At 43.6% G+C, this 23,080-nt stretch overlaps 1 protein-coding gene across 1 annotated transcript in view; it reads right to left on the bottom strand.

The window, feature by feature from the left end:
* The window catches only part of LOC109750884 (uncharacterized), a 70,412-nt gene that overhangs the window by 30,188 nt on the left and 17,144 nt on the right, over positions 1-23,080 (bottom strand). The window contains exons 16-30 of the mRNA XM_020309810.4: positions 19,802-19,897; positions 19,609-19,676; positions 18,517-18,619; positions 18,229-18,441; positions 17,055-17,282; positions 16,846-16,955; positions 16,196-16,292; positions 11,091-11,189; positions 10,860-11,000; positions 10,187-10,252; positions 8,137-8,613; positions 7,235-7,555; positions 6,875-7,006; positions 2,411-2,524; positions 2,149-2,333 (exon numbers count right to left, since the gene is read on the bottom strand). Coding sequence (XP_020165399.1) covers positions 2,149-2,333; positions 2,411-2,524; positions 6,875-7,006; positions 7,235-7,555; positions 8,137-8,613; positions 10,187-10,252; positions 10,860-11,000; positions 11,091-11,189; positions 16,196-16,292; positions 16,846-16,955; positions 17,055-17,282; positions 18,229-18,441; positions 18,517-18,619; positions 19,609-19,676; positions 19,802-19,897 — 2,450 coding nt within the window. The remainder of the gene's footprint in view (positions 1-2,148; positions 2,334-2,410; positions 2,525-6,874; positions 7,007-7,234; positions 7,556-8,136; positions 8,614-10,186; positions 10,253-10,859; positions 11,001-11,090; positions 11,190-16,195; positions 16,293-16,845; positions 16,956-17,054; positions 17,283-18,228; positions 18,442-18,516; positions 18,620-19,608; positions 19,677-19,801; positions 19,898-23,080) is intronic.

Raw genomic sequence — 23,080 nt, 5'->3', positions numbered from 1 at the left:
GCGCAATTGGAGTACATTTCTTAAGTAGCTTGCAAAATTGTGATTTTCATATGTTAATTGCAGCTGCCATTTCATTGCTTAATGAAACTTGTGCTTGCAGATCCATACCACAAATCATTTGGAGCACAAGAAACTGAATAAGCATGTATGTTTCATACAAGCAGAGAATGAAAACAAGATTTCAGGAGCTAGGAGAGGCAGGCTCTAAAGGGAAGAAGATAACCCACTAATCCTTGAGGAATTTCAGTGGGAAAATGAATGGGTTTGCTCATGCCAAACCTGTTCACCGAGACGATGATGGTGATGAATTAACTTGGGGTGATGTTTATTCAGAAATGGGTGCTACGGAAACACTAAGGCTTTGTTTGGTTGCAAGGGGAGGACTACCCAGGGTAACAAATCCCTTTGGGGGATTTTCACGGACACAGGGGATCCCCTTCTCCCATGGGGATGATCTCCTTTCCATTTGGTTCTTTGGCAACACCCAGGGGAGGGGAGGCCACTGCTCGTGATTGGAAGGAGACGAAGCGGGTGCTGTTGTTGAGGAGACTGCCAACAGGAAGGCCAAGGCAGAGGAGGTCGGGCCATAGCCTACGGATTTCGTAAGTGGGAGGCAAAGAGAACGCAAACGGCGGCTGGGGACAATTCTCCTGATGTGGGGAGACGTGGGAGGGAAACCCAGAGATATTGGATCGACCGGGACATGAACTTCTCCTCAGTTCCACCAAATGCTACGGCAGGAAAATCGAGACTAATTTTCCATGTGGGGTTCTTAACCAGGGAAATAGCGGGGATCCTGGGAGGATACCGTGAAACCAAATGACAACTAAGAGGGCGGAACTTCCCAAGGACTACTCGTGGTGATACTAGTAGATCCATAGGCCCTCATATCACTTGTTTTAGGAAGAGGATGGAGACAGTTGTTGAAGAAGAGGTTGAGTAGTAGCAAAATCTTCTAATTCACTATGTTTGGAGCCCTCCCATTCAATTGAGGTGTTCAATTTTGGATTTAGTTCACCATTATGACCGGGTCAACGATTTCTCAAGGAGCTTTCTCATTTAATTAAGGTGTTCAATTTTGGATTTGATTAACGATTTTGACCGGGTAAACGATTTGTTGAAGTAATCGGCAGAGGCAGCCTATAAAAAACATATCAATCCTGTGCACCCTCGCACTACCACGAAAAAAAGCGCCAACATGTGACAATGCAGCACCAATATGATACATGCGGCCACTAGCGTAAAGAAACTTCCCCACACAAGTATGGGTTGGTTAGCAGATAACACATAATCACACTGCCAAGAAAGCCCACCAAGACACCGCATTATTAAAAAAAAAACACCATCATCTTCCCAGCGCGCCAAACCAAATAACAAACAAAAACTATGAAATCACAACAACACCAACAGTGCAGCGAAGCGCGCCCAACCCTTCTAGTAAGATATCATGGGTGAGGGCAAAGATGAGATGGACAACTGGGACATTGATAGCGACGACGACAAAGGAGGAGAAACACAAAATGATGCTGGAAAAAGCCATGAAGCCGGTGAATTTTGATTGGATGAGCAACCAGATGTTTGACATGAGGCCGAAGGATGTGATGCGAAATAATGGGGACTGGAGAAAACTTCTGGATTGTGCAGCCTTTTGTTGCTTTTGATAATGTCCTTAGGAACTTTTCTTAGGGAATAATGTCGTCAGGAACTTATTTGTTATGCACTTAGGCTGATGCCACTTAACTATTTGTTGTAACATTGTGTGACACATGATGTGTTGACTTGTTCAGTATTCATTCATGGCTAATGGGCATGGCTGATGGTTCATATGTTTAAATTCCTTTGTTTTATTTGTCAACATTGCCTTACTCATGGTACATGCGTCCCCTTGACGCATTTTGTGTGTGCTATATTCGTATCTAGGATAATATTTGTAACGCATGGTACATGATGGTAGTCAACGATTAACCACGACTAATCCTAGCTAGTCTAGACTAATTCACAGGTCGCTATCTCGACGACTCATCATTCCTGTTTGCCAAAATTTTGTCCCACAAGTGTGGTATGCCATAGTTATTTTAAACTATTAGATTAATTAATGGAAACAATCCTAAAGAATATTAAACTGAAGAACATAAAGCATGGACATACTCTTCACTCTGGGAATTCTTCGGGACAATGATAATGGGTGTATCAAGTGAAAGATCCAGCTTTATAGCAGAAGAACCATCCATTTCATATTTCTGAATCAACCACTCAAAACCTCCAACTTTATCCATAAACTTAATTGCTTCTTCAGTGTGAGGGGTAGCAAGCTCCATGAAGTAAGAAGTAAACTGCAAAACGAAAAAGCACTTCAAAAAATACATATCATGGAAGATCAGATAATCCAACTTGGCTTAGTGATGTATACCTCCTGGACAAACCGATAAAGAAAGACAATACGGACGGCAGAAAGCTGCCCAGTCAGACTGTAATTATGACCTTCATAGTCATCATCGTCAGCACTATAAGACTGGAAGGCAAACTGCAAAAGAATGGAAAGGAAAATTACTCTACTTCTTCAGCTGCCAGAAACAAATGTATTATCGAACTTCGAACTTCAAGTATATGTGGCAATCATAACTATTTCAAAGTTGCACATTTGATTAAAAGGTAATTCGAGCCACATAACAGAGAACTATTTACCATACTGTTATTAACAGATGTCACAACACCACCACCACCAACAACAACAACAACAATGAAGCCTTTTGTCCCAAGCAAGTTGGGTTAGGCTAGGTGTTAGGATCGTGGGTTGGAGCGCATAGCCATGGCCTGAAGGTGCCTGAGGACCGATGAAGATCCACCGGGCAGGTGTCTTGCCGGTGTTGAGGGGGTAACAGAGGAGGAAAAGAATAGCTTGGGGAAAAAGACTTGACTTTATTGATTGCTTGGGTTTCCTCGTACAGGCCTCCTCTCAGAGTCCAACTTCTATTTCTCTTCCTAAAGACCTTGATACCTCCCATCAGGGAATCAATCCTGCAAGGTGTCAAGTGTTATAGTGCTGTGTATAGGGCTGTGTAGTTTCTCCCTTATATAGGGGTCTATTTGCACATGTACCTTGTACTTATCTGGCCTGTTTGGCCCATAGCAATACAAGGGTTCAGTTCGTAACATGGTTTCAGAGCAGGTTGAGGGCTAGGGTTTCATTCCTACTATGTGATATTTATTGATGATTACTCGAGATTTACATGGATTTATCTTATGTCTTCTCGCAGTCAATTTCTCTCCATTTGTCAGCAGTTTGCTACTATGGTCCGCACTCAATATGACTTCTATTCGTGTTTTTCGTGCTGACTCTGCTGGTGAGTACATTTCGACTGCACATCCTCGTTTTCTGGCTGAGCAGGGTACTCTTCCTCAATTCTCTTGTCCCGGTGCTCATGCTCAGAATGGTGTTGCTGAGCGCAAGCATCGCCATGTGCTTGAGACAGCTCGAGCTCTTATGATTTCATCTCACCTTCCGCCTCATTTTTGGGCTGAGGCTGTCTCCACGGCTGTTTTTCTCATTAACCGACAACCCTCTTTCGTCCTTCAGAGTTGTGCCCCTTTTGAGCGTCTCTTTGACACACCTCCTGGTTACAGTCATCTCCGGAGTTTTGGTTGTGTCTATTACGTCCTTCTTCCATCACGAGAGCGCACCAAGTTGATCGCGCAGTCAACTGAGTGTATCTTTCTTGGGTACAGTACCGAGCATAAGGGTTATCGCTGCTATGACCCTGTTGCCCGTCGGATGAGAATCTCCCGGGATGTCACGTTTGATGAGTCTCGCCCTTACTACCCTCGCTCCCCCACCCACAATGGTTCGTCCACTCATGAGTCGATCTCTTTTCTGACATTCCCTGAGTTTTCTTCCATCACTCCTTCATCGTCCCCACCGTCTTTGTCTCCTCCGGTTCCTCCATCGGAGGCTCCCATTCTTCCTTCACCACCGCCCCAGTCACCTCTAGCTCCTTCACCGAGGAATCCCCTCAGCTCTTTTGAGATACCACCCTTTCGGTTGCATTATACTCGTCGTCCTCGTGACGATGCTCCTCGCATGCCACCACCACAGTCACCTTCGGCTCCTTCACCGAGGGATCCACTTAGCTCTTTTGAGATTCCACCATTTCCGTTGCATTATACTCGTCGTCCTCGTGACGATGCTCCTAGTGTGCCACCGCCATAGTCACCTTCGACTCCTTCACTAGGGGATCCAGTCTTTGAGATTCCCCCGATTCGGTTGCACTATACTCGCCGTCCTCGTTCTCCCGCTCCTGATCCTGTTTCTCCTCCTCGGTACGCCCTTCCTGATCAGCTTGTTATGCAGCCGACTGACCAGGATGGCTTTGCGTCTGCCGCTCTTCTAGAGCCCGTGACCTACCGAGAGGCAGCCATCCATCAGGAGTGGCAGCACGCTATGGCAGAGGAGCTTCCTGCCCTAGAGCGCACTGAGACTTGGGATCTTGTACCTTCACCGCCTGGTGTCACTCCTATCACCTGCAAGTGGGTTTACAAGGTTAAGACTCACTCTGACGGTTCCCTTGAGCGCTACAAGGCGTGGCTTGTTGCCCGTGGTTTTCAGCAGGAGCACGGTCGTGACTATGATGAGACCTTTGCTCCGGTTGCTCACATGACCACGGTTCGGACCTTACTGGCAGTTGCCTCTGTTCGCCGGTGGTCCATCTCTCAGTTGGATGTGCAGAATGCCTTTCTCAATGGCAAACTGCGTGAAGAGATCTACATGCAGCCGCCTCCAGGATACTCTGTTCCTTCTGGCATGGTCTGCCGTCTGCGGCGCTCTCTTTATGGGCTTAAGCAAGCTCCTCGTGCCTGGTTTGAGCACTTCTCCTCCGTTGTCACAGATGTTGGTTTCAAAGCCAGCGATCACGACCCTGCTCTCTTTATTCACACCTCCCCTCGTGGTCGGACGCTTCTTCTTCTATATGTCGATGATATGATCATCACCGGCGATGACTCTCCGTTCATTGATTTTGTGAAGAAGCGTCTTAGTGACAAGTTCTTGATGTCAGATCTGGGTCCACTTCGATATTTCCTTGGTCTTGAGGTGTCTTCGACGCCCGAGGGCACTCTTCTCTCCCAAGAGAAGTATACTCAGGAGCTTCTTGCCCATGCTTGTATTTCTGATCAGCGCACCGTGGACACTCCCATGGAGCTTGGAGTTCACCTTCGGCCCACTGATGGTGAGCCTCTTAAGGACCCCAGCCGGTATCGTCACCTTGTTGGGAGCCTTGTTTACCTTGGCATCACACGTCCTGACATCTCTCATGCTGTCCACATTTTGAGCCAGTTTGTTTCTGCTCCTACTCAGCTTCGCTACTCCCACCTGCTTCGGGTTCTGCGCTATCTTCGTGGAACCTCCTCTCGCTGCCTATTCTTTCCTTGTTCGAGTTCCTTGAAGCTTCAGGCATATTCTGACGCCACGTGGGCTAGTGATCATGATGATCTCGATCCCTTTCAGCCTACTGTGTTTTTCTTGGTTCATCTTTGATTGCCTGGAAGACTAAGAAACAGACAGCGGTTTCCCGTTCGAGTGCTGAGGCTGAGTTGAGGGCTATGGCAGCACTGACAGCTGAAGTCACTTGGTTGCGGTGGCTTCTTGATGATTTTGGGGTCTCTACTACTGCACCGACTCCTCTTTCTTCGGACAGCACCGGTGCGATCAGCATTGCTCGTGATCCTGTGAAGCATGAGCTCACGAAACACATTGGTGTGGATGCTTCTTACACGCGATCGCAGGTGCAAGACCAGATTGTGGCTCTCCAGTTCGTGCCCTCCGAGCTCCAACTTGCAGATTTCTTCACGAAGGCACAAACTCAAGCTCAACACAGCTTTTTTCTTTCCAAACTCAGTGTTGTAGACCCACCCTGAGTTTGAGGGGGGGTGTCAAGTGTTATAGTGCTGTGTATAGGGCTGTGTAGTTTCTCCCTTATATAGGGGTCTATTTGCACATGTACCTTGTACTTATCTGGCCTGTTTGGCCCATAGCAATACAAGGGTTCAGTTCGTAACACAAGGAAGTAACCCGTACTGCTGCTCCTACTTGGCCGTAGCCTATCCTGCTACAGGCTGGGGCTTACGCCTGCTATAGTGGATACCCCACGTAACCCTAGAGATGAAACCCAACAGAAAACTGTGAGAACCCAAAAAGAAGAGAGTACAGGTAAACAAAGTGAAGGAAAGTAAATTAAGGTTCTGATACATGGATTGCTGATTTCCATACAGTCCTATCAAGAGCCAAATCCTTGGGTACATTCCAATCCCTCGAGTCTCTTTTTTTTTTTTTGCTTTCTTTGCTCATACATGGACTTCTCCAGCTTCTGTTTAATGCATTTGTAATAAATAAGTAAATGTGCTTTGGCCTAGCAGGTGAATTCCTGGCCAAGTGTGGTTAAGTATGTAATTCCACCTTTTATAAGCTTGCAGATGAAAATGACAAATGATCTTAGCATTTGGGTTGCATCTCAGTGAAAATGCAGGAAATAGAGTGCTAACCTAACTATGCTCAACATAAACTTAGGCGCTTCCATAATCTAATAGAAACTATGACTCGAATTTTTCAGGCGGCAAACACAACATATTGAGCTTTGATACTGGCAACCATGCTAGAATCTTGTTTGTAAGTAAAATATGTAACACATGGCCACACTGTACTTCAGGATTGAAGAGAAGACTGTTACTCTGCTAATCTGGTACTCCCTCTGTTCCATATTAACTGTCGCCGATTTAGTACAAAGTCGACAATTAATATGTAAGGAAGGAGTACCCCATTCAGGGATGAACATTTATCGCCAAGCCATGAAAATGACTGGAGATGTACATCAATATAGATTACCTTTATAAGCGACTCAACACCTGGTTTCCGTATATCACAAAGCCAACCCCACCGATGATCTGGCCCGAGGGACATGTCACAAAATCTCATATTACCAAGCATACCATCAATAGAAAATGAGCCCGGGTGAACCTGACAATTAAAGAAATGTGTAAATGAAATAACAGTCAAGTATGAAATCTAAGAATGTCCCCTGTTCCTGTTCTCATGGATGGTCATATCAAGGAATATTTTTGGTTTTTGTATTAATCTAGCATCCTATAAACAGCACCAGCCATCCAAAACATTCTAAATAGCATGCCCAGATATATAGAAGATAAATAAATAATATCCTTCGGCCCTATACTACCTTCAACTCACCTTCAGGTCAAACAGAAATTTCTCCTGCACAAACATCGCAAGCTGAGAACCATCTTCCTTGTTAAGAAACATAGATACCCGATCCACATCCATTTTGATGTTGAAAATAGTTCGACGTTTTCCATAACCTAACAGTCCTTTAACAACAGTACGGCCAGTGTGTTCCTTCCCAGTGGGTATTGCACTGTGTGTTGCACCTGCCATGTCAGGGTCACTCTTTGGCACAGAAGTAACCATGCTGACATCGACTCCAAACTCGATAAGAGCAACAAGTGTGGGTCTGTTACAGTAGAACTCCAGTGCAGACATACGGATACTCATCTGTAATGAGCAAAACATGTAAACAACAAGCTTTAGTCGAAGGGAAGGTACTGACAGCCAAGGATTAAACAGAAAGAGCATACCCAAGCATACGTCCCAGCCCTGCCTGTTACTAGTTACCAACTGGCAACCTGTTTAAAGTCTCCCAAATATAGCTAGCATATATATTTTTTGTGCTCTACAATCTATTTACCATGGTGAAAAGGTAATCTATTTACCATAGTGAAAAGGTAATTCACTTTACACAATACAACCTGCCCTTATTAGCTTCGCAATCATTGTCTAAAAATAAATTAGCTTGGCAATATTCCTGTCATTAGCTTGAACATGTATTGAACAGTAACTATATTCTCAGAATTTCAACTTGAAAATTCAAAATTTGAATTAAGAATTGTTTAGACCGATAATCTTTTCTGGGGCAAGACGATTAATCTGACTGAAAAGTCAAATTAAAATTGGAACTTTTTGGACCAATATTCTTTTACCAGGCAAAACTGGTACCCTGCTTACAGCACCATTGGAATAATAAGAAGACAAATACACAAAGATGTCTTTTGTAAAGCACAGAAATAACCAATTACCTGTGAATCTATACCATCATAAAGGCAAGAGTCTGGAGTCCTACTCAAAAATGTAAGAACAACAAAATCAGTGACATTGTTGTCTTGTGCCTCATAGAAAATTTCAGTAGGTTTCAAATTTTGCTGATCGCCATCAAAGCATAAAGTGTACTCATTCAGATCAGACATTGAGTTTGATGGAATGTCATGATCAGGGAGATTGAAACTTTGGTCAGAAGTAAAATCTGTCAATGCATCCATGAATGAATCTTCCTCCACAGAGAAGGATTTGGGGTGATCCTCCATGTCAGGTGTAAAAGAACCTTCAGGCGGCAAATCTTCATTTTTCTTAGGAAAGGACTCCAAATCTTCATTGATAACAGAACATACTAAATACTTTGTAGACATTGAAAGACGACCATGTAGCTCATCCTTTATCTTCAATGAATGCAGCTTTGTTTTCACACTTAGACCACGAGAAGATTGAACAACATTAACCTACAAAAGTAACTAAACAATAAGTATTGGAGCTGGGGGCAAAATGAAGATGGAACCTTGTAAATCATAATGTGCAACAATTGCTGAACCATAAAAATATGAAGCACAAACAGATCAGCAATGCCAAGATGAGTGGACAGAAAACAGGTGTACACTTTCGGGTACTGTGTTTTGCAGTGGTATATTTTAGATGTCTCCCGTCTCAAAAAGTTCACCTGGAACAGGTTTATAACTTCCATATCACTTCCTCTCTGAACTGAAAGGGGAGTACTGCAATGTTTCAAAACAATGGATACAGCGACAGTACTCCAGTTTTTCTACCAGACACTATTAAGTGCTATTGTGTTCTCTAACCTTTAACAATAGGAAATATATTTTTGCCAACACAAACAACGTATAGTTTTTCAAGTAATGGTTCCATTTTACTCCCTTGAACATTCATCAAAGTGCAATTAACCGATTTCTTGTAAGCAGCGGTCCCAGCCGGCATAATAAGAAGAGGCTGGTAAAGTATGAGAGACTAACTCATAGTTACCGGATTCGCCGGGAGAGGCCTCGAACTCCGATCTAGATCAAACAATTCAGATCGGAGTTCGAATTCGCTCTGTTTGATCTGGATACGCTGCCCGATTCGTCGAACTCTAATCGAACCAGAAAATGGATTTGGTGGCTAGAGGTGGTGGCTGGCGAGCGGCGACTGGATGGCAGAATAAACGCGGTGGGTGGCGCAACAGATGGTCGCAAAAACCAGGCAGCAGGCTGGTTGTTGTCGCGCAACAGCAGCCCCTCCTTGCTGCAGATGCACGTATGGAGGATGAGCAGGAGAAAGAACGACCAAGGATATGCTAAAGCCCATGAGGCTGCAGCTCTGGATTATTAGGTTAGAAGGAGGCCATCGGAGGCAGCTGAAGCAGCAGGTCATGGCCTCGTAGGCCTGTTTGGGCTGGACCAACCAACATTTTTATCTACTTTCCATTTATTATCGATCTAGGATCTTCGATGGCTATTTGCATGCGAACCTTACAGTAAGCTATGCAAAACCGGAGATAGCAAGTTCATGAACCAGATCTCCAATTCGTGAATCAGAGATGTATACCCCATATCGAACCCGATTCGTATGACGTAGAGAATTCAAACCGCAAACTCGAATTGTGAACCGAACGAATCGCAGATCAGGTAACTATGGATTAACTTTGACAAAAATGGCTGTTTCTCGGCGATAGATACATCGACTCTGATATCCAAGAATATATAAAAAGAATGCACAATCTACACCTTGCTGGCCAATAGCAATAACAAAATATGTTTTATGCACGTGATTGACATAAAATTTACACATCAAAGTAAGAATGCTGCATACTAACTCTTTGTTTCGCAATATAGGTTGATTTTAAAAGGAACTGTTGCTTTACAATGTGTGCCTGAAAATCACAACAATATTGTTACAACATTTCCCTAGTTATCGTTTGTTAGTGTTGTTAAGCTTGGACAGAACAGACGGAGTAGATTAAAGATGCACAGTTCTAGTTTTGCCTTTGTTTCTTAATGCAAGATTAAGACTGAAGCAAAATACCTTTCCCCCATTCCCAAGGAGCTCTAACATTAGAAGCTCTTCTGGATCTCTGTTCTTTCTGTTCAACTGCAAGAATGGCATTTATCAAATTAACCCTAAATAGTAACTACATCAGTGCACCAGAACAAACACAGCTGAATTAACACGATGTGAATCTGCAGTCGTGGCCATTAGTGGCGCACAAATAAAGTCAAAAATAGCAGCTACACATAGACGTGAATAGTCAGCATTTTTTTACTCCCTCCCTATCTTCTTGGTCTTCTCATCTACGAACTGGTGTCTCTATAGAGACCCAACTATTCTTCTCCCATCCAAGCACATAATGATCTGAGCACTAACCACACCCATAACACAAAAATCTTCAACATGCCTAATCTAGACTCTTGGCTTTTCCTTTTTAATATATACCTCTTTCTGAGAATGGACACTTGCGGGCTTGTGGCACCACTCTGGTTCTGGCTTCACTCCTTGATACAGCTCTATCTAGTCCCCCCCCCCCCCCCCCTCCTTTTCCTCCACGGTACAGCCTCAGCCTCAGCTGTTGTGCTGCCCTCTGAGTAAATATATTCCCTTTCACAACAAAATTTTACTTGTTGGAGCCTCCACCAGAGTTGTTTCCACTAAAAAACAACACCCATTTCACATTAAGGTGGCAAAAGGATGAGAAGTTTACCTTTCCATAGAGTGAAAGCTTTGTTTCAATTACGGAGCCATTCACAAGGAGATCCACTGACCCCAAACTGCTAAGCCTTGGAGTGCTTGTTTCTGGAGCAGAACTGAAAGGATCTCCTAATATGTTCAGCTCAGGAGGTGCCTACAACAAGCAAAGAGGAGGAATAACATAAGATAAACCAAGTACAAACCTCATGTTATGTCAAAATTTATTAAGTAATGAAAGGCCTACGGAAGCTCGATATGTTGCTTGGACAAGCACTTTCATCCAATTGGCCTTCTCTATTTCATCATGAAATTCAACTATCAGTGTGCTGGTTGATTCTAGTGCCTGCAAATGGAATAATGCTCAGATGAAAAGAGAACAGGGACTGGAAAAATACATTAAGGCAACAGTCTTAACAAATAATGGAATATCTATACCAATACAAAAAGACCCAAAGTGGCAGATCCAACAAATCTCAGCCATCAAACAGTGTCAATTCAACGACCTATATTGCTCCAATGGCGAACGCTCAACATGTTCAGCGTGCAATTAATAACATACCAAATATAGACTATCCAAGTAATTAACACGTAACTTGATATCCTACCTAATATTAACGTGCAATTGATTTTCTGTCCAATATCAATGTGCAGTTAATTTTCTAGCTGATATCAAGGTGCATTGCACGTACGCATTTACTAGTAGGGTAGTAAAAGCACTTAGAGCATCTACAGCCAGACCCCTCAAACCCTCCCTAAACGCCCGGGCAAACAGCCCGATCACCGGTCACAAAATGGCCACCCAACCGGACCCCCCATACCCAGCCCAAACGTCCTGGCACCCCCCCCCCCCCCCCAAACCCAAACCATATGTGAAACGAATATGGGGACGCCCAGCCACGGCAGGCTGATGGGCAGGCCCGCACGAAAACCCGTCGGTCTGCCACTTCTCTAGCTTCCTCCGATTTTGTGAGAACGCATTCATGTCGCCACCCCGGCTCACTGCCCGAGAGCCCAAGGGTCAGTTCTTTTGGGCGGCTTAAAAAATAAGCTCTCTCCCCAGCTTAAAAATAAGCCGCCTCCTAAATTTGTGGAGACTTCTAAATTAGTTATTCGTAACTAGTTTAGAAGCTCCAATAAATAAAAGAGGCAGCTTATGAAAAAAGCTGGGGAGGATGCGGCTTATTTTTTAAGCTGCCAAAAGAACTGCGAGGGAAACCCTAGCCGCCCCCATTTCGCTCCTCCCTTCCGTCTGTACCAACACCACTCCCCCCGTCTGCTTCCCCTTCCACTCTGACCTCGTCGTCGCCATGGTCCAGAAGAAAATAACCTACTCCAAGATGCTCACGCCCGAGCACCAGCAGAGATCGCCGCCGAGATGCACTCAAATTGCGCTGGAGCAGGAGGATGTACCGGAGGATGAGGAAATGACGGAGGCGGCGAAGGAGGAGTCAGACGACAGGGAGGAGGCAGAGTACGTGCCGGGCATGGAGGTTGAGCCCGGTGGCTTTGCCATGGAGGAGGCATCCACTAGCGCTATCCGCGGGCACGTGGTCAGATCTGCCCAGTCCTGTTGTAGATGCTCTTAGTAACTAATATTAAACATGTTCTGAAACTACTGTCTTCATCACTTAAAACGCAAATGCTTAATTTATAGATACAAGTTGCTTAATCTGTCAAATACCCTCTCCAATCCAAATTAATTTTAGTTCAAATTCGTCCTAAGTCAAACTTATCTATGATTGACCAAGTCTATAGAAAAATGTGCTAATATCTATAACATCAAATATGTATAGTATGAAAACATATTTTATGGTGAATCTAGTGAAACTTATTTGGTGTTGTAGATGTTGATATGTGTTCTTTGGACCTGGTCAATATGATTCAAACCCATTAGAACAGAATTCCATCCCTATTCCAATTTTATTCACCTATGAAGCTAGATACCTACTAGAATGAAGATTGGAAAGTCATGGAAGTCATCAATGCAAGCGAAAGAAGGAAAGAGGTAAAGGCCGACGATTGGAAGAAGGGAGGATTTATGTCATGATACCATAAATAAATATTTGGGCTATCTGTCGTTCGTCGGATTGAGACGAGAAAGCAAGTGCAAGGCATTCAATAAGGTAAGCTAGGGTAGGCAGAGAAGCTTCAATAAGGTAAGCTAGGGCTGGCATAGAAGGATAGAAAAGAAATAGAAAGAATCGAATACAAAACCATTGATTTCATGTCATCTTATTAGTGAATATGTGCTAATGTCCTGTTTATGATTAAAAAAATACAAAATTCTATAAGATTCTTACTGATGGCTCTACTCTTGCTTATTAGTACAACATAAGCAGCAGCACACCCAAAGAAACAGCAACATCAGCAATATAAATTAAATGAATAAATTTAACCACTACATAGAACATATTACAATAACAATGTTGTATCCTATGTTCTTTATTCCACTCCATCCGTTCCAAATTATAGAGTATTTTGTTTTGTTAGGACAAGCCTTTGACCTAACCGGTGAGCCTTGTCCTGCACCTGCTACGGCCAAGGGAAGGTCCCGAGATATGTCAGTGAAGTTTGACTACCGACAGCCAGCGTGGATGGAAAGGATAAGATTCTGCAGGTGAGTGCGTGGCTTCCTTGCTGAGCAGGGCACACTTGCTCAGTTCTCTTCTCCTGGTGCTCACGGTCAGAATGGTGATGAGCGCAAACATCATCACCTTATTGAGACGGCTCGCGCGTTGATGATGGCCGCCTCTCTTCCACTTCACTTTTGGGCTGAGGTTGTTTCCACTTCCACCTATCTCATCAACATTCAGCCTTCCTCTGCTCTGTAGGGTAGAATTCCTCCTGAACGTCTTATTGGTCATTTTTCCGATTACTCAGCGTTTCATTTGTTTGCCTGTGATTGCTACTTCCTTCTTGCCACCCGTGTACGCACCAGACTGACTGCTCGTCAGTCTGTTGAGTGTGTCTTCTTAGGTTATACTACCTCGGTTCCTTTATATAAGGTGTATTTGTTTTTTCAAAAGTCAAACAAGTGCAAGTTTGACCAAGTTTTTAGAAAAATATATAATATTCACAATATGAAATTTATATCATTTGATAGATCATGAATGTTAGTTTCATATTTTATCTATTAGGTATTGCAGATGTTTCTATTTTGTCCTATAATCTTGGTCAAACTTTCAAATGGTTGACTTGCACGGAAACCAATACACCTTATATTCTGGAATGGAGGGAGTAGTTATGAACAAAAGGGCTATGGGTATTGGGATCCAATCGGTCGTCAGATGCAGATATCTCAAGATGTGACCCTCGATGAGCCTCATCCTTTCTATCCGCGTCCATCCTCTCCTTTGGCCTCCTCTGGTGAGGACATCTTTCTCCTGACATTTCTGGATACACCTATCACTCATGTTTTGCCCTCGTCCACCCATCACAATGTGTCTACTCGTACTCCTGTTGTACATTTCTCTTCATCCTATTCTTATTGTACTCGTCGCACGCGTTATGGATTCTTCTGACGTGTTGTCGTCTCCAGATACGATCTTCTCCCGGCAAGCCATCTCCCTCGACTCCTGTGTCTCCATCTTCTGGCTATGCACCACCTCTACCTCAGCCTACTTATAACTTCCGTGCCCACCGACGTCTGACTATTGACTCAGCCTACTTATGGCTTCCGTGCCCACCGACGTCTGATTATTGACTGCTATATGGTTTTTGCGTTGCTCTTCTCGAGCTGACATCTTATCATGACGTTATTGTTCATCCTAAATGGCAGCATGCGATGGCAGAGGAGATTGCTGCTCTTGAGTGCGCTGGGCACTTGGGATCTCGTTTTACTTCCTCCCTGTGTTCGCCCCATCACTTGTCTTGTGGCCCGTGGTTTTCAGCAGGAGCATGGTCGTGACTACGATGACACAATTGCTCCTATGGCCCACATTGCCGTTGTTCTCCACTGGTCTGTCTCTCAGCTTGATATCAATAATGCCTTTCTTAATGGTAAGTTGAGTGAGGAGGTCTACATGCAGCCACCTGGGTATTCTGTTCCTAAAGGCATGGTATGTCATCTTCTTCGCTCTTCATATAGCCTCAAGCAAGCCCCTCATGCATGGTTTGAGGGCTTCGCCTCTATGCTCATTGTTGCTGGTTCTTCGGCAAGTGATCATGATCATGCGCTCTTTGTCCACCTTCCATCCCGTGGTCGGACTCTTCTTCTCTATGTCGATGACATGATCATCACCGGAATATATACCGAGTATATTTCCTCACATGATGCACATGTATATATACTGGCCTATGGCACCATGGGAATACAAGTTGCATATCTCCTAACCTAGGTCAGATCCTTTAGACTTCATTTTACGTATATCCATGGGTGCATAAAAACCATGTCTGACCAACCACCCAACCTGCACAATTGCCACCTGAAAGTATGTCATTTTGTCTTTGATTGCTACTCTTCGTATCATGTACTCCCTCAGTTCCATAATATGGGCGTATTATGATTAGTCAAGACAAGGGTTTGACCAACAATTACTCTGCTACTATGTAGTGTATGTGGTACAAAATTATAATCATAAGTACCTTCGAATACGAACCCAATAACTTAGTATTATAAAGTGTATATTAACAAAGTGTTGGTCAAACATTTGACTTAGCAAATCATAATGCACCTTATATTATGAAATGGATGGATTACTATTTAGTTGTTAGGCAATCCTCTATTAGAAGATAAGGAAGTATGGTATGCTCCATGCATGCCAGGCTCACAATGGCACAAGACTAACAGCCAAGGACCCCATATTCAGTAAACCCTATTACAACTTTAACTTCTAACATAGAAGAACTGTTGTTTACTATTGCTTCTGAGATACTGATGTGTTTTTTGGCAAGCTACACCACCAGGTGAGCAACAACGATGATTTAAAAACATCGTTTGCTGATCACAGAAAATGAGGGGGGGAATGGACTAATGGAGCCACGCAAGACCATCTTCTATAATGCTATAAAATGTCAAACTGGACATTAAAGAAAAAATGCAGCATCAGAAATTCAGAACTTTGGCAGCAATGAATCCTGTATTGAATATTCAGTCAATTATGGTTGCAGGTAAATTAACTTTTTGTCTGCTTTTCACAACCAAATGGCTCTTCAAGTTTCAACATTTAATAAATCTGTGAATGTGTTACAGAGCCTTGAACGTTTGCTCTTTTTCTGTTGCAACTACAAGCTGTTTCTTAGTCAAGAAAATACAAGCTGTTTCAGAATTCCCATGATAGTCTAACAATCATATGTAGTAACAGAAAAGTCCGCAAAGTTAAAGAACGGCAAGAAGGCTAAATAGATTACCTTCTGTATATCTGCACCTCTAGAACACACAGCAATACTGTAAAGAGACCCACCAACATTAGCTGATGGCACGTCAAATACTTGCCGGCTTGCCATGCTGCAATATCAAATATTAAAACCCATGTAAATAATAAAAAGGTGAAAATGTTCCTGAAAAAATAATAAGGGTGCTATTTTGAGCAACAATGCCATTATAGGACCAAAAGCTCACATTTGTAATATTATCTTCTAACTTTACCAAAACAAAATTGGAGAAAAATACTAAAATCGAGGAAATACAATCCTGCCTGCCTCTACAATTCCTTCGGAACTTCTCTTAGAATCTCATTCCACTTAAGAAGTACTCCCTCCGTTCCTAAATATAAGTCTTTCTAGACATTTCAAATGGACTACAACATACGGATGTATGTAGACATATTTTAGAGTGTAGATTCACTCATTTTGCTCCGTATGTAGTCCCTTGTTGAAATCTCTAAAAAGACTTATATTTGGGAACGGAGGGAGTACAACAACAATACAATATTTGCTACTCATTTATCGGAAAGGCCAACACCAACAAATACACATCCATTCTACTATGCTAAAAATATACGGAATATCATGCGTTTGTTTGTCAGTGTGAGGATAAACTAGGAAAAGATATTACGCACCTACAACACCTTTGGTAATTTTGGGATAATTCTGACTCCAAGATATACAGATACATCCCAGATAATACAACATGACAGGTATGCCACTCAGCTAGTGAATAGCCAAGACCCTTTTCATCACCAAAAAATAAACAAAAGCCATGTTAATTAAGTGAATAAATCCATTGTAGTAGAACACTGAACTAAAACAGAAAGGGGTAACTTCATACCCTCCAAACCAAAGTTCTAGCATCACCAGCTAGATCAGCAGGATGCCAAGGCGCCAGATTACCATTTTCATAGCTGCTCGATTCTTCATTATTGTTCCCCTTCAACTGGTAAACTACACCAAGCAGCTCGACAATTTTGCAGTACCTTTTTGGTGAGAAGTGGATATCCAGATTGGGTACTTGAAAAGAAACACGGGTCGATGGATAACTCGGATGTGGAACTTTGATCTTCATGCATACAGAATTCATCAGGGAATGCATTTATATTAGCTTCATAGAAAATTAGTGAATGACTAAAGACTGCATTAATATTGGAACAGCCATGTACACCTAAATATCAAGAAAGTCTCTACACGTATCACAAGAAAACGAATGAATGAGGTAGAAATTGGTAATGGGACAAAGGACACACTCCTTAGCTGCATCACGCCCAAATCCAGGGAAGGTGCAGTAGGACTTGTAAGGTCTTGTGGGGACGGATCTTCTCTTCTATAATAGTTTATTTCTTGCCAAGGAAATACAGATGTTCCTAGTCCCACATATAGAGCTGCCCCTAGCAAACTCAATCTAAACTAACATAATTTTAGCAAAGCACCTAATTTATTTATTGCGAACAAATCAACTAACTTCTGAAAAGCGAGCTAAGATAACTTTGCTTATCTAAGCCATAGCCCAATGTTGGTGCGCAAGGTTTCCTGTACCCCCATTTGAGTGCTTGATACCTGTTGTCTGGCAGCGCTTCTCGGCAAATATCTTTTTAAGTACCCAAAGAATTCATTGCAGCCATCTTCAATTTGAAAAGCAAGTAATAGGTTTAGTCCGGCAATTACTCGTATTACTCATGTAACCACCACTTAACGAGGGCAAATGGGTGTTTACAAAGTTATGTCATCTCTAATGTACCACCTAAACGAACTTCATAAACTCAGTTGTCAGTTTCAATAAACTCATCTACAAATTCTAAGACAATCTGATGAAAGAACCGCAGTGCGTTAACAAAAGATAGCTCCATGAAAATAGAATAAAGAAATCATGTCATTCACCACCTACATTGGTTCCCACATTTCAAGTCAACAGATCATTAATTGGGTCAGCGTAAGATTGAAAAAACTGCAATTATTGGATCTACCAAATTGTTAACTACTCAAAACAAAAGGACTGCCATCTATGTTACCTGGTCAATTATCACTGACATTCCGCAGCGATCAAGAAGAGAACAGAACTGATTAGCATCAGCAGTAGGACCTGGGAGCACACTGTGAGACAGATTTTCTGGTGCGGAATATATGCCTTCAGCTACATCACAAACAAGAAAAGCAGCCATATCCCTGCCGGCAATATAAAAGCGTGAATACAAACTCTGTCTTTCTTCATCCCGTGTTCCATCCTACAATTCAACATAACAGTTCATAAAAACCAGCAGAAGAGTGTGCTATATTCAAGTACTGAAGCTCAAACTTACTCTTGTATGCAATGTAAAATGGCCAAGATCCAGGACAAATTGCTCACTGCCGATTAAGGGAATCCTAACTTTCGGTGCATCCAAATCGATCTCAAGTCCAAATCTAGAAATATCACAGGAAATGATGAGCAAAAGATAAAAAAGAATAACAAATTTAGGTGCCCCCTCCTTTCCCTCGCAAGCCACACAAGTCGTCGTCCTCACATCGCCCCATGCACCTAGACCAAACCACATACTCCGCTCGGTGGCTCTCGCATGGCCCATGCACTCTGATGGATTATGGTAATTACTATGATTGATCCATCCTTTGCCACGCTTGACCAATCTGAGAGCTGGAAGCTGTTCATCTATTGGAGAGACCACAAACTGCAGGGTCAATTCCCCCCTTCTGCTCTCTTCTCCTCACCGAATTGACGCGAGAACTGAGTTCTATATTAAAATTCCGTCCTCGTACAAGTATTTGCCACCTCCATGGACTGCCGAGCTCCGCCAGCTCGGGCGCATCCTCGGTGCCGACGTCCACGGCATCGTTTTTAAGGCGTCCCGCCTTGGACGCTTAGGCGGCAAAGCGCTCTGGCAGCGCCTTGCAATTATGCCCGCTTTAGGCATGAGGTGCCGCCTAGGCGTCAAGGCGCTTGGGCGTCGCTTAGGCGTCAGGGCGGTGGATGCTTGCTTTCGGTCGCCTTACCGCCTTAAAGACATTGGCCTCGCCACCGAGCTACGCCACCTCCTCGCCATGCCTCATCAATGGACTGGAGGGTGGACAATGAGCCCTGGCTCACTGTACTGTCGAAAGATGCCCCTACCGCGCTCAATTTTTCACCTCCAACCACACTCAGGAACATGCGAGAACTCCAGGGATTTCTCGGAAGACGACGGGAAAAGATATGTTGCATGCATGCAGTTACTCGTACGCGAGGATAGAGAGATGAGCGAAAAGATTTGGGGTAGTTTGGGGAGAAAGGGTGGTAAACCGCAGCATGCGCCTTATCCAACGGAAGTAACACAAAAAAAATGCACCTTAAGCATAGGAACGGAGGGAGTATTATAATGTAATTACGACTGAGCACGGCAATAAGGCAACACTTGTACCTGCTCTGCTCTTCCAGTACCATCTGAAGCTGCTCCTGAGCCCTACGTGTAACCTGCTCTAATTTAATCTGCAGTTCAAAAGGTTGAAGCAATCGTTACAACTTCACCTACCACTATATCCAAATAGTAAGGAGAAAACATCTAACAAAATATTACCACTGCATAACTGGGCCACAAGGACATATGAACTTACTTGCAGAGCGGTGGCTGTCTCCATTGCCACTGTTGGGCTGACAGCATTGCTCCGTTTGATGAACTCCAGAAACCGTTCGTAACTCCCCTTCAAAACCTACCAAACAATTGAAATTCGATCGGGTTACAAATCAAAGGCAAATCAACAGCCAGAAAGAAAGCAGGGCTTTCAAACAACTACCAGCCACAAAGTCCAGAAATAACTATTTTTTCTCCAAAACACAAGAGAGCTCCATATCATTGCATTAAGAATAACTGTAGAAGAACAACCCCACACACTAACACAGACAGCACCAAATTACATATGAGCCAGCAACAACGACAACCAAAGCTACTAAACTAAGACAGTTTGACAGTAGGGATGTAAACGGCGTCCTGTTTAAGTCCAATTATCGGTCTAACAGTTCAAAAAAGATTTTTTTTTTCCGAGGAAAATGAACAATCGAGCTAACCAAACGGTCCTGTGGTGCCTTTTATTGCGCCATTTACATCCCTAGTTGACAGCAACCTCAGCCTGCACCAACTTCTGGGCTCTCCCTGGAGAAGACAGCTGATCAAGACATTTCAATGAACTCCTTGTCGATCGCATAGTAGACAAGAGCTCGGGTGAGATAAACCCCTACAAGCAAGTCTATCCACAGTCCAAGCGCCTATTAGTCCTATGCCACCTATTATGTCCTGAAATACCTACGTACAATCATTTCGTGCAACCATTCTACCGCATGTTACCACTTGAGATCCCTCTTTGACTCATCAGGGCATCGGCAAATGCGGCAAAGCATATTTCTTGTAACGCACAACAACAATCTATGGCGGGCACTGTCAGGAACCGAGTCGGTCTACTGAAGTAAACGCAAGAATTGCAGAGTTTAAGAGTAAATCGAAGCAAACTTGCTAGAGTTTCGAGATGAGAAGTGCTGTAGCACGCCACGGCGGCTAGGGTTACAACCCAATTAACAAAACATGAGCCCAAATGAAAGAGGAAAGGGGCTTTATAGCCATTACAGCAACGCAGCATGTGAAAAGCAAAACAGAAAAGGAAGAGTGGTTGCCGGACGTTGAACAGCGAGGCGGCAACTTCCGAGAGGCGTCCGATGCGAGATCAAGGGCTGAGAGCGAATCACACTTGGCGAACCGGTAAATTGACAGGAAAGCCGTTGGATTCTAGATGAACGACCAGCACTGGATCTAAAACGCAGAAACAGGTGTACTGTCAACTTCTTCAGGTAAATTCAGCTTATGGCCTGACAGGCACTGCCTGGTCACTTGGGCCAAAAGGGGGTCTTGGCATCCTAGGGTTGCATTTGTTTGACCTTAGCTTATGTTTTTGCCCCTAGAAATAGAAGCACCAACAAACACCCAAAAGCTGATAGTCGCTACCAAACTGGAAGCACTGGAAGAGGTGCTTCATGCACCCCCTATCAGCAGACCACCCCTGTTGTTGGAAGTATAATTACAGGGAAACTAACACTGGATATATATAAATCCCAAACCACAAATCTCTCCTCTCCCCAGCCTCACTCCTCATTCTCCATTCTCCATCCATCGGACAACACAAGGAGACGGGAACTAGGGTTTCCACACACAGCTAGTAAATAACACATAATTTCGTGAGCATTCAAATAAAATTTCAGCTCTTTCCGACAAGGCACGAAGGAAGACGAAAGGGACATCTATAAGATGGCCAAGATCGGAGAGAGGAAGACGAGGGATATTGGGCAAGTCAAATGCATCAAGGACGGAGAAGACCAACTCCTAGTGAAGGACGAGGAGATTAAGCATAAATGGCGGGAGTATTTCGACAAGCTGTTCAATGGGGAGAATGAGAGTTCTACCATTGAACTGGACGACTCCTTTGATGAGACCAACATGCGTTTTGTGCGGCGAATCCAGGAGTTTGAGGTCAAGGAGGCTTTAAAAAGGACGCAAGGTGATGGGCCCTGATTGTATCCCCATTGAGGTGTGGAAAGGCCTCGGGGACATAGCGATAGTATGGCTAACCAAGCTTTTCAACCTCATTTTTTGGGCAAACAAGATGCCAGAAGAATGGAGACGGAGCATATTAGTACCAATCTTCAAGAACAAGGGGGATGTGCAGAGTTGTACTGATTACCGTGGAATTAAGCTGATGAGCCATACAATGAAGCTATGGGAGAGTCATTGAGCACCGCTTAAGAAGAATGACAAGCATGACCAAAAATCAGTTTGGTTTCATGCCTGGGAGGTTGACCATGGAAGCCAATTTCTTAGTACGACAACTTATGGAAAGATATAGGGAGCAAAAGAAGGACTTGCATATGGTGTTCATTGACTTGGAGAAAGCCTATGATAGGATACCGCAGAATATCATGTGGTGGGCCTTGGAGAAACACAAAGTCCCAGCAAAGTACGTTACCCTCATCAAGGACATGTACGATAATGTTGTGACAAGTGTTCGAACAAGTGATGTTGACACTGATGACTTCCCGATTAAGATAGGACTGCACCAAGGGTCAGGTTTGAGCCCTTAACTTTTTGCCTTGGTGATGGATGAGGTCACAAGGGATATACAAGGAAATATCCCATGGTGTATGCTCTTTCCGGATGATGTGGTGCTAGTTGACGACAGTTGGACGGGGATAAATAGGAAGTTGAGTTATGGAGTGATGAGGAACACTAGATGAGAAGAAAGAAAACACATGCCAGATCTGTTTGGCTACTTCTAAATGCTTCCACTCTAGTGTAGTATTTCTTTTCTTTTCTTTTCTATCCTACCTACTGTTTTCTAGAGTCTTCTAGTTGTGAGTAGCTATGAGTAGAATGGTGAAACTTACATAATGTTTTCTAGAGTATTCCAGCTATAAGTAGAAGTATGTGAAGGCTTCCCAAAGCCCTATAAATAGAGGTCCTCGCCTCTACTTTGGAGGCAGACTATGTACCCCTACCTATAATAGAACTTGTTCTCATCTAAGATCTTGGAGTAGATCTTGTGCCCTAGGAGTTCTGGATTGAACTCTTGCTGCCCTATCAACCTACATTCGCCTCTAGAGCGATATCTAGCGCAGCACGTTGAAGCCGTTCCTTCAACACTTGTGTTGTACACATTGTAGCAGCAAGGTGGAGTTGCTCCTCCACAAACTTTGTGCTGCTTCAGGTGGTATCAGAGCCTCGTTGACCCATACTAGTTCTTGATGTCCTCTTCGAGAGTAAGTTGCAGCAAGCAATGGAGCAATTGGAGAAGAGGATGGATGCTGCTGAACAACAAATCAAAGAGCTGCGTGAAGATCTTAATAGGAGATTT

Source organism: Aegilops tauschii, chromosome 6, assembly GCF_002575655.3.
Source record: "Aegilops tauschii subsp. strangulata cultivar AL8/78 chromosome 6, Aet v6.0, whole genome shotgun sequence".
Classification (NCBI taxonomy): Eukaryota; Viridiplantae; Streptophyta; class Magnoliopsida; order Poales; family Poaceae; genus Aegilops; species Aegilops tauschii.
This window is presented reverse-complemented; position numbering and strand designations above follow the sequence as displayed.